At 41.7% G+C, this 12,947-nt stretch overlaps 1 protein-coding gene across 4 annotated transcripts in view; it reads right to left on the bottom strand.

Annotated features, from left to right (window-relative positions):
- The window catches only part of mpp7a (membrane protein, palmitoylated 7a (MAGUK p55 subfamily member 7)), a 150,429-nt gene that overhangs the window by 65,271 nt on the left and 72,211 nt on the right, over positions 1-12,947 (bottom strand). For all 4 annotated transcript variants that reach the window (XM_034571932.1, XM_034571933.1, XM_034571934.1 and 1 more), the window contains exons 4-5: positions 11,815-11,892; positions 2,831-2,911 (exon numbers count right to left, since the gene is read on the bottom strand). In XM_034571932.1, coding sequence (XP_034427823.1) covers positions 2,831-2,911; positions 11,815-11,892 — 159 coding nt within the window. The remainder of the gene's footprint in view (positions 1-2,830; positions 2,912-11,814; positions 11,893-12,947) is intronic.

The raw sequence follows: 12,947 nt of genomic DNA, 5'->3' as shown, positions 1-12,947 counted from the left end.
GTGCTTCACTCCTGAAGCCCACGTACTGCCTACACTTTCAGACACATTCACAATCAAATGTACACACTTCAGTGTGGTACAAACAAAGCTCTTCCAAACCGCGATGCTGGAGTCAATCTATTGTCAAACCAGTGTTCCTTCTGAAGGCAGCAGGGAAATTCAGCTCGCTGGTTTAAGGCCCACATGCTCAAAACGTGCTGATGGAGTCCAGCCAACATGCGAGAGTCGAGGTCATGAAGTTGAGAAAATGTGCAAGTGTGTGAACACGTGCATATGTCAAATGATAGGCGTGATCCCCTCCATCAAATACAGATAAACTGAAGCTCACGTATCTCAGAAAAACTTTTGTATAGAAGAAGATAATTTTCTTTGATATTTTAAATGACCATGATTACAGGAAATAATGTAGATGTAGGTTTAGTCCAGAACACTACACATTAAAAACCTTTTATCAAACACAAAGACCAGAATTTCGGAAGCTTTTCGACTCCTGCTTTCTTTAACCCGAGCACAGACTGCTATTTACATGGCACCCTTGAGAGTTTTTGACTTGTAGTGCTGCATAGCAGTGCTTTTGTTGAGCAGATTCCTGTCCTCAGTAACTTCTGTGCTTATGACATCTGCCGATGTGAACAGCCAGCAATAGCGGAAGCAGTAGCTGAATATTTTCCATTGTTTCGTGTAGAATTGTTTGGCTGACCTCATTCTGCACTGGAGCCGAGGTTGGCTGACTCGTGTGTGGAGGTGGAGGGAGATGAGAGCAATGGTATTGAACAGAGGAATTAAAAAACAAGTAGATATTGTATGAGGGTCTTCTTTGGTAGATGAAGCTGAAGTTGGAGAGACGACTTTGTACTAATGCAGAGGTGGTAATGTTTTCTCTGAGTTAAGGAGTCATGTTTACTTCCCAGTAGTAAAAAGCTATGACATGTTGTTGGAAGTTTTTGTACTATTTATTTATTAATAAAGATGATTTACCATTCAGCAATTTCAAGTGAGGGTAATCTGTTTTAATTAGGATGATTTAAAGAGCAACTCAATACCAAGTTGAAAGGCTGTATTTTACTGCTCTGTCTACAGTGGTCGAGCTAAGAGCGTTATAAATAGTTTACAATTTACAGAGAGGGGCCAATTATATGTCCAACATCCATGCACAATTCCTCAAGTTATTCCTTTTGTGTTCTATAGCTTTGAACAAATTTTGAAAATTGTTCCTTGTCGAAGCTTAGAAAAATTCTATTTATATCATATTTATTGTTAGTAAGTTTATCTAATAAAAAACAGGACAGGGGAACTTCAGGGGCCAATCAGATTTCAGCTTGGGCCAGTGCTCCCGATGCCTCACCCCTACCCTTCTGGTCACACATGTAACCGTACCTCACAGTGATGTCACAGTGTGCTGACACACCATGCGATACATTTCATCACTGCGAACCAGTTAAACAAATGGACATTTTCAGCTGCTAAATTGCTCTTTAATGTCATTAAGGGTAAATTCAAAGGCTTATTGATAAGCAATGATAAACTGCCATCAGTGCACACAAAAAAACAGTTTCACAAGACTTTCACATGCTGAACGGTTTGATAGATTGTCCCTTGTCGTGCCAAATACCTTCACTGTAAGTCTAATAGTAGTAATAAATGCAGCCTCTCTGACACAGGCATGCTTCATTGCAAGTGCAGTGATCGTTTGTCACCATATTTCACTTTAGGCTTGACAGAGACAAAGGTCACAATGTCCTTTCATAGCAAGGTAGGAGAGCAAGACTGTGATAAATATCAAACATTTATCTTCAGGATAGTGGCTATGTGAGTGTATTTGAGTGTATATACTGTATATCAATGCGGGACTGTGTTGATAGCTGGTAGAATTTTGGTTTCTTTCGTCAGAAAAACACAGTTATATTAGCAGAATTCAAGAAAGCCATCATTACATCACTAGGAAAGACTTTAAGTCCTTTTTGGAACCCCCGTCCCTTCAAAAACCTGATGTTGAGACATTTTGGTTTGGAATAATTGTATGCTTAAAAAGTGAGTGAATTGTGAAGGGGGACTTGATGTTGAGCTGTTGTTTCTGGCAGAGCCCAAATAAGCGTGATGACAGTGCATTATAAAGGAGTTCGTCCAGCTCTGCTTCTGTCCCACCATCATCAAGGCAGCTCTGTCTGGCTGAGACACCTGTGGGGCCTGATGGATGAGCAGAGCTATCGTTTGAAAATAAAAACGTGTACATTTATTTTAAAGCTGTCTGCGTCTGGCTAATGAGGCCAGCAGCTACAGCCAAGAGGATAAGAGTTACCGTCTTTCTGTTGTATCCCTTCGCCAAGTTTAGATCCACGTTTGTCCAGACTTGTGAAGACATCAACGGACCTCTGACCAAAATCTTATAAGTCTAAAAATGTCATCCCAGTGTCTAAGTGAACGTTTCTGCTAAATGTGGAGAAATTCCCTCCAGACATTCCTGAGATAATATGCTCACAAAGCCAACAACGTGTTTTGTGAGGTCACAGTGACCTTGGCTTTAACTACCAAACGCTAATCAGTTCACTCCGAGCCCAAATGAAACAGACACATTTTAAGAAATTCCCTCAAGGTATTACCGAGATAATACGTTCAATAGGATCGGCCCCTGTGTGGAGGCATATAAGACATGACCTGGCTCTAACAGTACAGCATGATAAAAACATCACTGTAATACTGATGCGTCACAAACAGTCAACATCCACAAGCAAAACTTTGAAAGACTTTGTTGTATCCAGAACAGGATGCTATTCCGATGTTTCTTAAAGACATTGTAATCCACCACAAAAAGGAATGTTGTCCAACTCACCTCGATGTGGAGTTTGGTCAGTAGTTTGAGAAGCTCTTTAATTTCTTCATTGGCCGATTTCCCTTCCAGCTCCTCAGACAACTAAAGAGGAGAAGACACAGATCAGAAGGAAATTAAAAATCCCACAGTCCTCTGTACATATAAGATACAAAACAGACTTAAAATGAGGGCTGACAGGTTACTACATGTGATGAGGTAATCTAATTACTAACATATATCAATATTTTCCATGATATTCTAATTATATACTGAACCATATAATAATTGTACAAAATGTTAACATTTAGGTATGTGCCTCTGAAATTCCATTGCATCAGTATCTGTATAGTTTATGGTTATATGCTGTTAAGCTATAAGTGCTTCATGTTTAAAATCTTTGGCCGACGATACCAGGGATTACATTATATATAGTACGTTGACATTCTTCCATTTGTTCTGTATTATGAGTGTTTCATTCACTGGGACAAAGAGAGAGGAAGTGATTGCAGCGAGCAGGTTTGAGAGATTGATGTGTTACTCCACTATAGTTCTGAAAAGAAGAAGATATATGTGTGTTTCCCTTTATTTTGCCTATTGAATTGAATTCAATCAAAAATTGGTTTCAATTATATAGCATCAAACCATGACATAAATTATCTCAAGGCAATTTATAGGACTAAGACAGGAAAAGAACAGAAACCGACAAGCAGAGCAATCCTAATTCTGTCTGTAAGTCTGCCGCTGCAGCTTCAGTGTGTAGTTTCATTGTCAAGGACTTGCATGTCGCCTATGTCCGAGGTTGATGCACAGCTATAGATGCACCTTTACACACTCAAGTCTGGAAACGTGTCATCATAAAATAGTGAAGGTCACCAAGGTGCCAATAGGCAATGGAGAAACAACTCCTCTTTTACTTGTCCCACCCAAATGATTCCTGTGGGTCCCGGGAACAAACTGCCACCACTGCCTAGAGAAAATAATAATAAAAAATGATTTGATTTATAGTCATATCTGTTTTAGTCAAAAAAAAATCGGCAATTAACCTAAATAATTTAAGTGGTATTCAATGTATATCACCCTGTGCCGCATCCGGCCTATTTTCCTGTACCTTATTTAAGCTACTGACTTGAATAAAACAACTGATCATATTACTTTGTGAATAGTATAACATTAGTATTATACGCAGTTAATGACAGCAAAGTATCCCCTGTAAGGCTTGAGCAGAACTTGTAAACTCGAGGGCACTATACATGTAGGCTTCAGACAGCTGGAAAGCAAAAGGAAACGTCCCCTAGGAAAAGTAAAGGTGGTAAATCAGATGCATTTTAGTGGGAGGTGAGGCCTCATGTTGTCATGGGCCCTAAAATTCTTAATTGTGGCCACATTTCTTTTGATAACATTTAATATTCAGTGGGATCATTGTTCAATGCAAATCTCAGTAACCAAAGAAATCAGGCCATTCCTCTTGGAAACAATGTGAGCAGTGAGAGAATCTCTGTGGTAGCAGTGGTGGGATTGAGCTGGACTACACTGATGAATGTCTCTGAGTCGAGTGACTCTGCTTCCAAAGCCCAGGCCACGCTCCTCCGTCTGCTCTCTGATTTATGGACGGTCCTCCTGGATGCTGCTGGATGTGGAGTGAGTGTGGAGAGCGTCCCACACAAAGAGCTGCTTGTGCTCTGAGAACCGGGATCAGGAGCTAAAGTCGGCTACACACAATGGGCCAGTGGACGTCATGGACTGAGGCTTCTGTGTGTGTGTGTGTGTGTGTGTGTGTGTGTGTGTGTGTGTGTGTGTGTGTGTGTGTGTGTGTGTGTGTGTGTGTGTGGAAGTGAGAGCTATCATAGTCATGTTTCTTCTCTTGTATGTATGAGCACATGTGTACAGCTGGTCATACTGTACATGAGGTTACGTGTATTTTGTATCACATATATATGAATTGCCCCACAGGTGGGATATAATTCAACATTAGAGTATATTTAAAAGTATAAGGACAAGTTATTTATGCAGTGTCCTTATTTAATAATAAATTCGATTAGTGAACAAAATGACAGAGACCTCAAGTGCTAGAAAATACTTGGTGGACATTTTGCACACCAGCCTATACGACATTTTACAGTATAAACTATTGATCAAGCAAAGAAAAGATTGATTAAACAATAAAGGAAATAAGGTTGTTTTTTTTTAAAGCACTGACAAAATATGACTTGGAGGACATCATGAACAATGTTAAAGTCTATGAAGTCTAAAATAATCATAAGAATTAACAGTACTAGAGAAACAAGAAACAGAAAAGTAGCAACAATTATTTTGAATTGTATTTAAATATGAATTAAATACAAAATGAGTGTGAAGTAACATCTGGTGCAGAGGCAGAAGTTGCTTGCCGCCTGACAATGAACTTCTCATATCAATATTTGAGAGTTTAAAACATCCAGTAATGATGTGATATTGAATATCAACAAGTTATTCTATCTGACTTTTGATAAAAATGCCATTTTTGTATTTTCTAAAATGTTTTGTAATAGAGGTACTGCATTTTGCTGTAGATAAATAAATATTTTTAAAATACTACTAACATATGTTTGGAATTTCTCCACTGAAATTTGATGTACCTCTGTTTGTCCATGACGCCATTCTACAACTGCTACTGTCTCTTCTATCTTGTTCAAACTAAAAATGACTTCAGTGGATAAAACTGGTCACTGAGCAATATTTAATATTTCCTACAATAAGCCATACATGATAGATTTGAAGGTCAAAAAAGTTAAATCCATCACTTTGTGAGTAAAACGTCTCGTCCCTCACTTATAATAAGATAATACTGCGTGATGATTAACACTTTAACGCATAAAGCATTTATAAAAGCCTTTGCATATAAAGCAGTGTAGCAAAGAAGCATGGAAGATACATGGATCATTTTGGGGGCCTCTTGCTGTCATCACGTAACAGATAAGTTGAACAGGGGGATCTCCTCCAAAACACAACGAAGCCATTTAAATGGGATGCTGCAGTGGACGATGACAGAGGTTGGAAAAACCTACAGTGTGTGTGAGTAATGACCCCTGAGGTGTGGGAATAAGGCAACAGAGGTGAGGCAGTGGTAGACGCATGGGTTAGACTGGGGTTAGGGAGGACGCTATGTCACTGTACCTGAAAGAGTTTGTTTGTGTGTGTGTGTGTGTGTATGTGTGTGTGTGTGTGTGTGTGTGTGTGCCTTTTGAATATATCCATTAGTGTCTCTCGGGGTAGTTTAGCAGAAACGGCTGAGAAAAAGAAAAATGAGAAAAACGAATAGCCACATTGGTCAAGGTTACTCTAGCGTTACCCTCCATTCAACCCTACATTACTTCACTTTATCAAATCTACACACAGATAATGAACTCTGAGAGAGCCAGGTCAGAGTAAGAGAAAAGGGAGACCACATGTGTAAAGGGAGCAGGAGAGAAAGAGGTGAAAAGAGAAAAACAGAGGAAGGTAGAGGCTGAGGTGAGTCGGGGTCAGGGTCTTTAGTGAGGGAACATCTCTTGCTCCTAAACAGCATCCGTCCATCATGTCATCACTAGGCTGTTTACAGCTAGGGAGAGGGGCACAGGAGGATGGAGAACTGTATGTTTCCACTCCCTTGAACTGTCCTGTTAAAACACCTCATCCCATAACTCAGTGAGGACGACAGACAGGACGTCTTTGACTGCTCTCTACCTTCGTGCTTCTCCGTTAGAATCACATTTTCCATCCTCAGACCGTCACCAAAAGTGAGGGAGGGGGCAAAAAAAATTATGCTGGTCTCCTCCGGGACTGTGTGTATTTCATTTGTTAAATGTCATGGCAGGCACCCAGTGTTCAGATATGTTTGATTCCCAGCTTGTCGGTTTACAGCTCTCACTCGACCCTGAACGACGACAGGAGTTTTTATACAGCTGCCAATTCATCAAGCTGACCTTCTTTAATAGCCATTATTAAAACTGTTTAAACATATTAGCCTTTTATCAAAAAAATCTGATCGTAGCCCAGTCTGCGTCATCGGTTTCATACGAGGGATAAAATGCACTTTGGCTTGATTTGTTGTGTCACTGATTAATAATACACTGGCTGACTACAGTGAATTCATGTGCAGCATTTTGATTTGATTTTACTCAGTTATTACGGAAAAAGATGTTTTCCTATTATTATATTTTATAGATTTCAATAAAAGTTTTAATGTCTCATGGTCTCAAATACTGGCTTTCATATGCCTTAAAATAAAAAATGAAAAGGAATAAATACAGGATTTTTTTTTTCTCATTTAAAGAGAGTGAGCATAAGAAGTGAGTGACTTCAATCCAGATATATTTTAATGGGGTCTTTCTTGAAAACACAGAGTACATCAGTGGAAGATTTATGGTGCATTTGTATTTCGACTGGCAACAGTCACTTGCAGGCAGCTTAAATTCAAGAAGTCATGTATGTATACAAGGACATCACACTACCGGCTGTGTGTGAGCCATATGGAATGGAAATTAGATTACGTAATAAAAAAAATGCGATGGCAAGAATAAAACGCTGAGAGTCTCTCAATCAAAACTGTAAGAAAAGTCCTAGTTTGATGATGTTGTGAAGCAACGTGGGATCATGGGAGTTGCTGTCTTCACCACTGATGAAAATCTACCTGATGAAGGACGAGCAAAGCCACAGGTAAAATGGGTTTGAACATTGTTGGAAACATTTTGGACAAGTCAACAAAATGCATAACATAGGTCTGGACATATTAATGAGGAATTGTTATTTATTAATACAAAAAAAAAACTGATAAATTTCCAACAATTAGTTAACAAGAGATTGTACTTACATAAGGAAAGTAAACCTGTCAGTCAAAAAAAGTTGCCTTTATTGTCCGACTCACAAGAGCAATGCTACGAGTTATTGCATCAATATCTGCCACAACAGATCAGTTACCATTGACCTTGAAATGCAAAGCAGGAGCACACATATGTATTTACATCTCAAAACTGTCCTGATGGTCCTTGGTCTGAGTTTCATTTACAAATTTGCAATGATGGACCAGGAGCCACAGTCAAAGCTAGAATTACAGACCAGTGCACTCTGATGGCACCCAGTGGTCTTACCGAGTAACAGCAGGTCTTTGGGTGATTATAAAGATGTTGGGAACCTTGCCAGAGGAGGGAAAGTGTGTTTTGAGCGGAGAAGGACGCAAATGGGCCACAGTCTTACTCCGAGCGACGGACAAGGGACTGGCGCTCAGCCTACTGTTGATGTGGCATGTTGAACTTACCCAGAGCTGGCACGTGTGTGAGGCTGATTTGCCCCTTTTGATTCATGTAATACTGTGTTTGACATTCCACAATGAGGCAAGAGTGCTTCCATTTCAGTCTTAATGAGCACTGGAAGAAGATTGTGTGAGCAGTAATACACGTCTATGTACATCCATGAACGTGTGCGCACAGTCCCTCACTGACATGTCTTTATAAGTGTGTAATACAGCACCTATTGCTCAGGCCCAGGATTGATCGTATTTCAGGCGGCGTTAAGCGGGGCAAGTTTGCTTGTGCAGTGGCAGTCACCTGCTGAGTGCGCTAGACAGTGCAGCCGGGGGCAGACGAGGGTTGAAGTGTCATTTTATGTTAGGCAATAAATTAAGCCTCCATTACCCGTAACCCTAGCCCGAAATGAATTTCATCTAACTCTAGATCTCTCCCATTTGCTTTTCAGTCCTCAGCCACCACTTCAATAGCATTCATTTGGAGCGGTGACATGGGTGAAAAACAATCCGCTTTAAAAATACACTGCAACGCTCCAGGTTGGGAGTTTTTCTTTTTCTCTTTTTTTGGACTAGCTAAGGAAAGAGACTTTTGGTTTGCAGTGTGCTGTGAGACGCTTTGATACACCATCTCTGGGCTTTATCCCGATACCTGATAATCCCAGGGAGACGCTTTGCGGGGCATTTACCAGGAAGCTTAAATTTGAAAGTCTGTAATTTGACAAAAAAAGAGGGGGAAAGAAAAACTGTAAGAGGGAGGGTAACATGTGGGTTGATTGTTGGGGGTCTCTTTAAAGGTCTGTGGACTCTTGCCATAAGCCATGGGGAGAAAGAGAAAATCTGAGACAAGAGAAACAGAAGCGATCCCTCACACTGTGTTGTCTGCTTGAAGCTAGTGGAGTTCTCGATCTGGTGGTACCTGGTTAGCAGTGTCAGTTTGACAACACTAACAGCAGGGTAGCACACAGAAAGAAGAATCTAATGTGTTTTTGAGAATATTGTCCCCACAGTTTCAGGCTCGGCCATCCAAGTTTGGTTCGGGGTCCTGGGTGGTTTGGGACGCCTGTCATCCGTATTGGTATGTGTATGCCGTCCAGGATGGAACGTTCTGGCTACCGCTCTGACATTTGTGGCGTGCACAGTCCGGAAAACCACTCTCGACCACAGGACGGACTCTCTTTCATGACGGACTCAGGACACTCTGGACTCTCTCCTGCTCTCACCCCAAACGACTGTAAGAGCCTCAGCCCCTCGTTCTCTCGTCTTTCCCTTGACTCAGTACTAATTAGGATGATGTATGGCTGTGGGCTCTTAAAAAGGGGTGGAATAGTCGGAGGCACTTTGATTACAATAAACAGAGAGCTGGGGATTTCAAACAAAACCACACACCAGTAAAAAGGGCTTTCCCTCCTCTCCATTCACCACGCCAGGCTGGTTCTTGGGTTTACACAGGTGTGTGTGTGTGTGTGTGTGTGTGTGTGTGTGTGTGTGTGTGTGTGTGTGTGTGTGTGTGTGTGTGTGTGTGTGTGTGTGTACATGTGGCTTTCAATAAATATTGCAGATGAACAATACTGTAACACATGTCAGGATACTGGACATTAATGTAATAAATCATACTAAATCTCTTTCGCAGCTTGAGGTTGGGCCAGTGGAGGAAAATCATCATCAGTGGACCTATTGATATACTATTATTGTCCGTGTCATGGCTTCTCATTAACAGGTTGACCAGTGAAGACGGCCTGCACGCGATGCTGCCGTGTTCCTTTCCTTTTCCGTCTCATGCATCCTCTCCTTCCTTGAGTCCTAGGATGGGACTCAATCATTATCTGCTTCTGTCGTCCCGTTATTGCGTGCCCATCCATCTAAAGGTCAACCATGAATGTGTGGCTCTTCTATACGGTCTCTGCCGCAGCAAAATGACCAGTTTGTCTTTGCAAAGCTGGGTTTTTGATTTCATGGCGTATGGCTAGACATCTGGTCTGGGAGCATGTGGCAGGGTAGACGGTGGATGCTGAGTAAGGACACTGCAGCATTAGTAGAAGAGGGACTAAACTCAAGACTATATTGAGAAGGGGACAGTGCAGAGTTCACCTCAGGGTAAGAGGTGAAAGACGATAAACATTGTCACGGTTCTGCACGCTACTGGGATTGGTGTTGAGAGTATGTGCATGTAACTCTGTTATTGTACGTGTTACAGAAACACAATGAAGAGATCTGAAGTTCCTGCATAACTAAGCTGTTGACAAACTACCTGCTTTAACTAAATCCCTCTGGAAATGAGTATAAGCAAATTATGTCTGCTTGGTTTTCAAACACAAACAGAGCATGCAATAAAGAGACGTAATGTAAATGCAGGGGACAGTTTAAAGACAAATTAAAGGAAAAACCTTGATAAATGAGTTAAGTCTTCCATACAGGAAAAGAGAATTCACTAAATGGTTTGATGAGCATAAACATGAATCATATGCTGTGGACTTCTCGGTCACCTGATTCCCATCCAGTCAGACACCAAGAGACTAATCTAGGTTATGGATGGAAACGGTCAAGCAGCCATTACTGCGGCAGTACCTCAGTCTCAACAACTTCTCATCAACATTTAGTCTAGTTTTAACAGATGGCTCGGCATCTTTCCTGCTGTGTTATCAGCTGCTCCAACAACAAACTGAGACTTTTGGAAAAACAAAAAGGAAAATCTAATCTAATTTAATCTCCATTATTATTGAATCCTCATGTTTCAATCGCATTATGAACCTTGTCTACAAAGGGCCGACGAGGGACTGATCCCATTACACACGGCTGATGGTGAACCGCCACCCTGAATATCTTATGCTAGCTTTGTAACTTGCTATGGTTCCTGGCTGAAAGGTTTCCAGTTTGTATTAAATTGTGTACTGCTTCTGATTTCAAAGCATGAATCGTGGAATTGTATGATCTGATGCTTAAACTAGCAAGGTCCTGCTGGGTTTAATCAGTTGCAACACAGCACTCCCACATCCAAAATGTGAAGGTCGGACAGAAGCGGTTCATCTGTGTTATTCTTTTCCCTAAACACTGTGTGTCATAATCATTTTCAGATTGGTCTTTCAAACGGAATAACTTGCACATACACACAGACGACCATCATTTGTCAAACCGCGACTTCCCCAAACATCTGAGCTTCCACTGTCACTGTAAATGTGATTACTTCTACTCTGCCACCTCAGTAATGGCAGTGGCACTTGAGGAAAGGACACATTAAGTCAGCCGCCAGTCTTCAGTGTTTTAATAGCAATGCAGGACAGTGATTTCCACCATAACCATCAGAACTTATTGGAGGAATGGTGTTCATCCTTCAGTAGAGTTCTCCAAACTAGAAGAATCTCTGCCAATGAGCATTAAAGCTGTTTTGGAGGTGCTTGGTGGCTTATAGGGCAGTCACTTTTTAACATTTGATAGAAGTGCATCAGACAGTCTGAAGTAGTTTGCCCTGTGATCCAGCAGAGGGCGCTCACTATCAACATCGAAGTCAGTACCGTTATTTTGTTCCCTACGAAAATGGAGGACGCTAGCTAGCAAAGCCGTCCTGAGCTAATATATACAATTTAATTAATGGTCGTGAATGTTGTCGAACTTGATTTTTGGAGAAAATGAAAGCCCTAATGGCTCAGCACGTTACTTCATCACCTAATGTTTTTTTTCCTTTCATTTGTTACCCAGCAGTAGTTACAACCAAACAAATTGAAGACCTTCTTCCGAGGGAGGAACTTACTTCATGGGCCAGTGTTGTCGCGTTGTCCTGGACGGGGACGGGTTTGCTCTTTTCGAAGTGCTGCAGCCGTTCATGGATCTGAAAGGAAAGATTGTGTTCATCAGTAAGGCAGAGAGAGCAAGACATGAAGAAGGTCAGCACTACGCTGCAGAGGCCACAGCGAGACCTCCCTGAGCAAATACACACACGTGTAAGCAGGGAGTGAACTTGAAAACCAATGTTCACTGCTATGAACCCACATGTACGAAAACATGTACAGCCTCCATCCACACCACCTCGCACTCGCAGACTCCCACTAGATTAAAACTGCTCGTAATCATGCTCTCAGACACCAAGAGTACAAACACAGATCTTTCAAACAAGACTCCCTTAACTAAGAACAGCAGATTATTCTAAGTATTTCAGCTAGTTTAGCCACTATACAAACAATCCAGTTTTCCACCATGCAGTCGATATGCCCCAGTGGCCTGGTAAGGATTCCAAATCATTTCAACAGTCTGGTTAAATTGGCCAAACATTTCCTTATCAGCCTCAACACTGCAACTGCACAATGTTGAGAGACAAAGCTGCATCTCTGGAGGGTTACTAAAATGGAAAGTAGGCCCGAATCATGTGTTAACGTTTACTCATTTTCACACACAAAAACACTTCATCACTCAAAAACTGATATGTGGAACAGAAATGGAATAATTTATGCACACGGCCGCACGCTTGTGCCCACGCACACGTAGTCAAACACAGTCGCACACAAGTATTCCAGCCTACACACACATGCACGCAGACAGACACACAAAAGAAAACTACAACCATCCCATATGTGATTTAAGAGCAGCTGTGCAGGAATGTGTTGACAGCCTACAGGCTGCTGTCGGGTCCCATCAGAGAACAGACAGGGACAACGATCCACTCAAAAGCCACTCCGGAGTCTCTCCTTAGTGCCGCATGTTGAAGGGGAGCTAGGCCATTGGTCTGACTGATCGCTGGGCCCTGGGCCTGGAGATCCAGCTGGATGTCCTAGAAAGCATTCCAGCACGATGGTGGAACAGAAGGCCCTCTGGCTGGGGAGAGAGTGACAGAGAAACCCCTGGGCCAGCTCTGCGTCTGCAGGGCCAAAGCCACACATGTGGGGAGCT

This window comes from Hippoglossus hippoglossus, chromosome 20, assembly GCF_009819705.1.
Source record: "Hippoglossus hippoglossus isolate fHipHip1 chromosome 20, fHipHip1.pri, whole genome shotgun sequence".
In the NCBI taxonomy this organism is placed as follows: Eukaryota; Metazoa; Chordata; class Actinopteri; order Pleuronectiformes; family Pleuronectidae; genus Hippoglossus; species Hippoglossus hippoglossus.
Note: the sequence above shows the minus strand (reverse complement) of the source record. Positions and strands in the feature narration are given on the sequence as shown.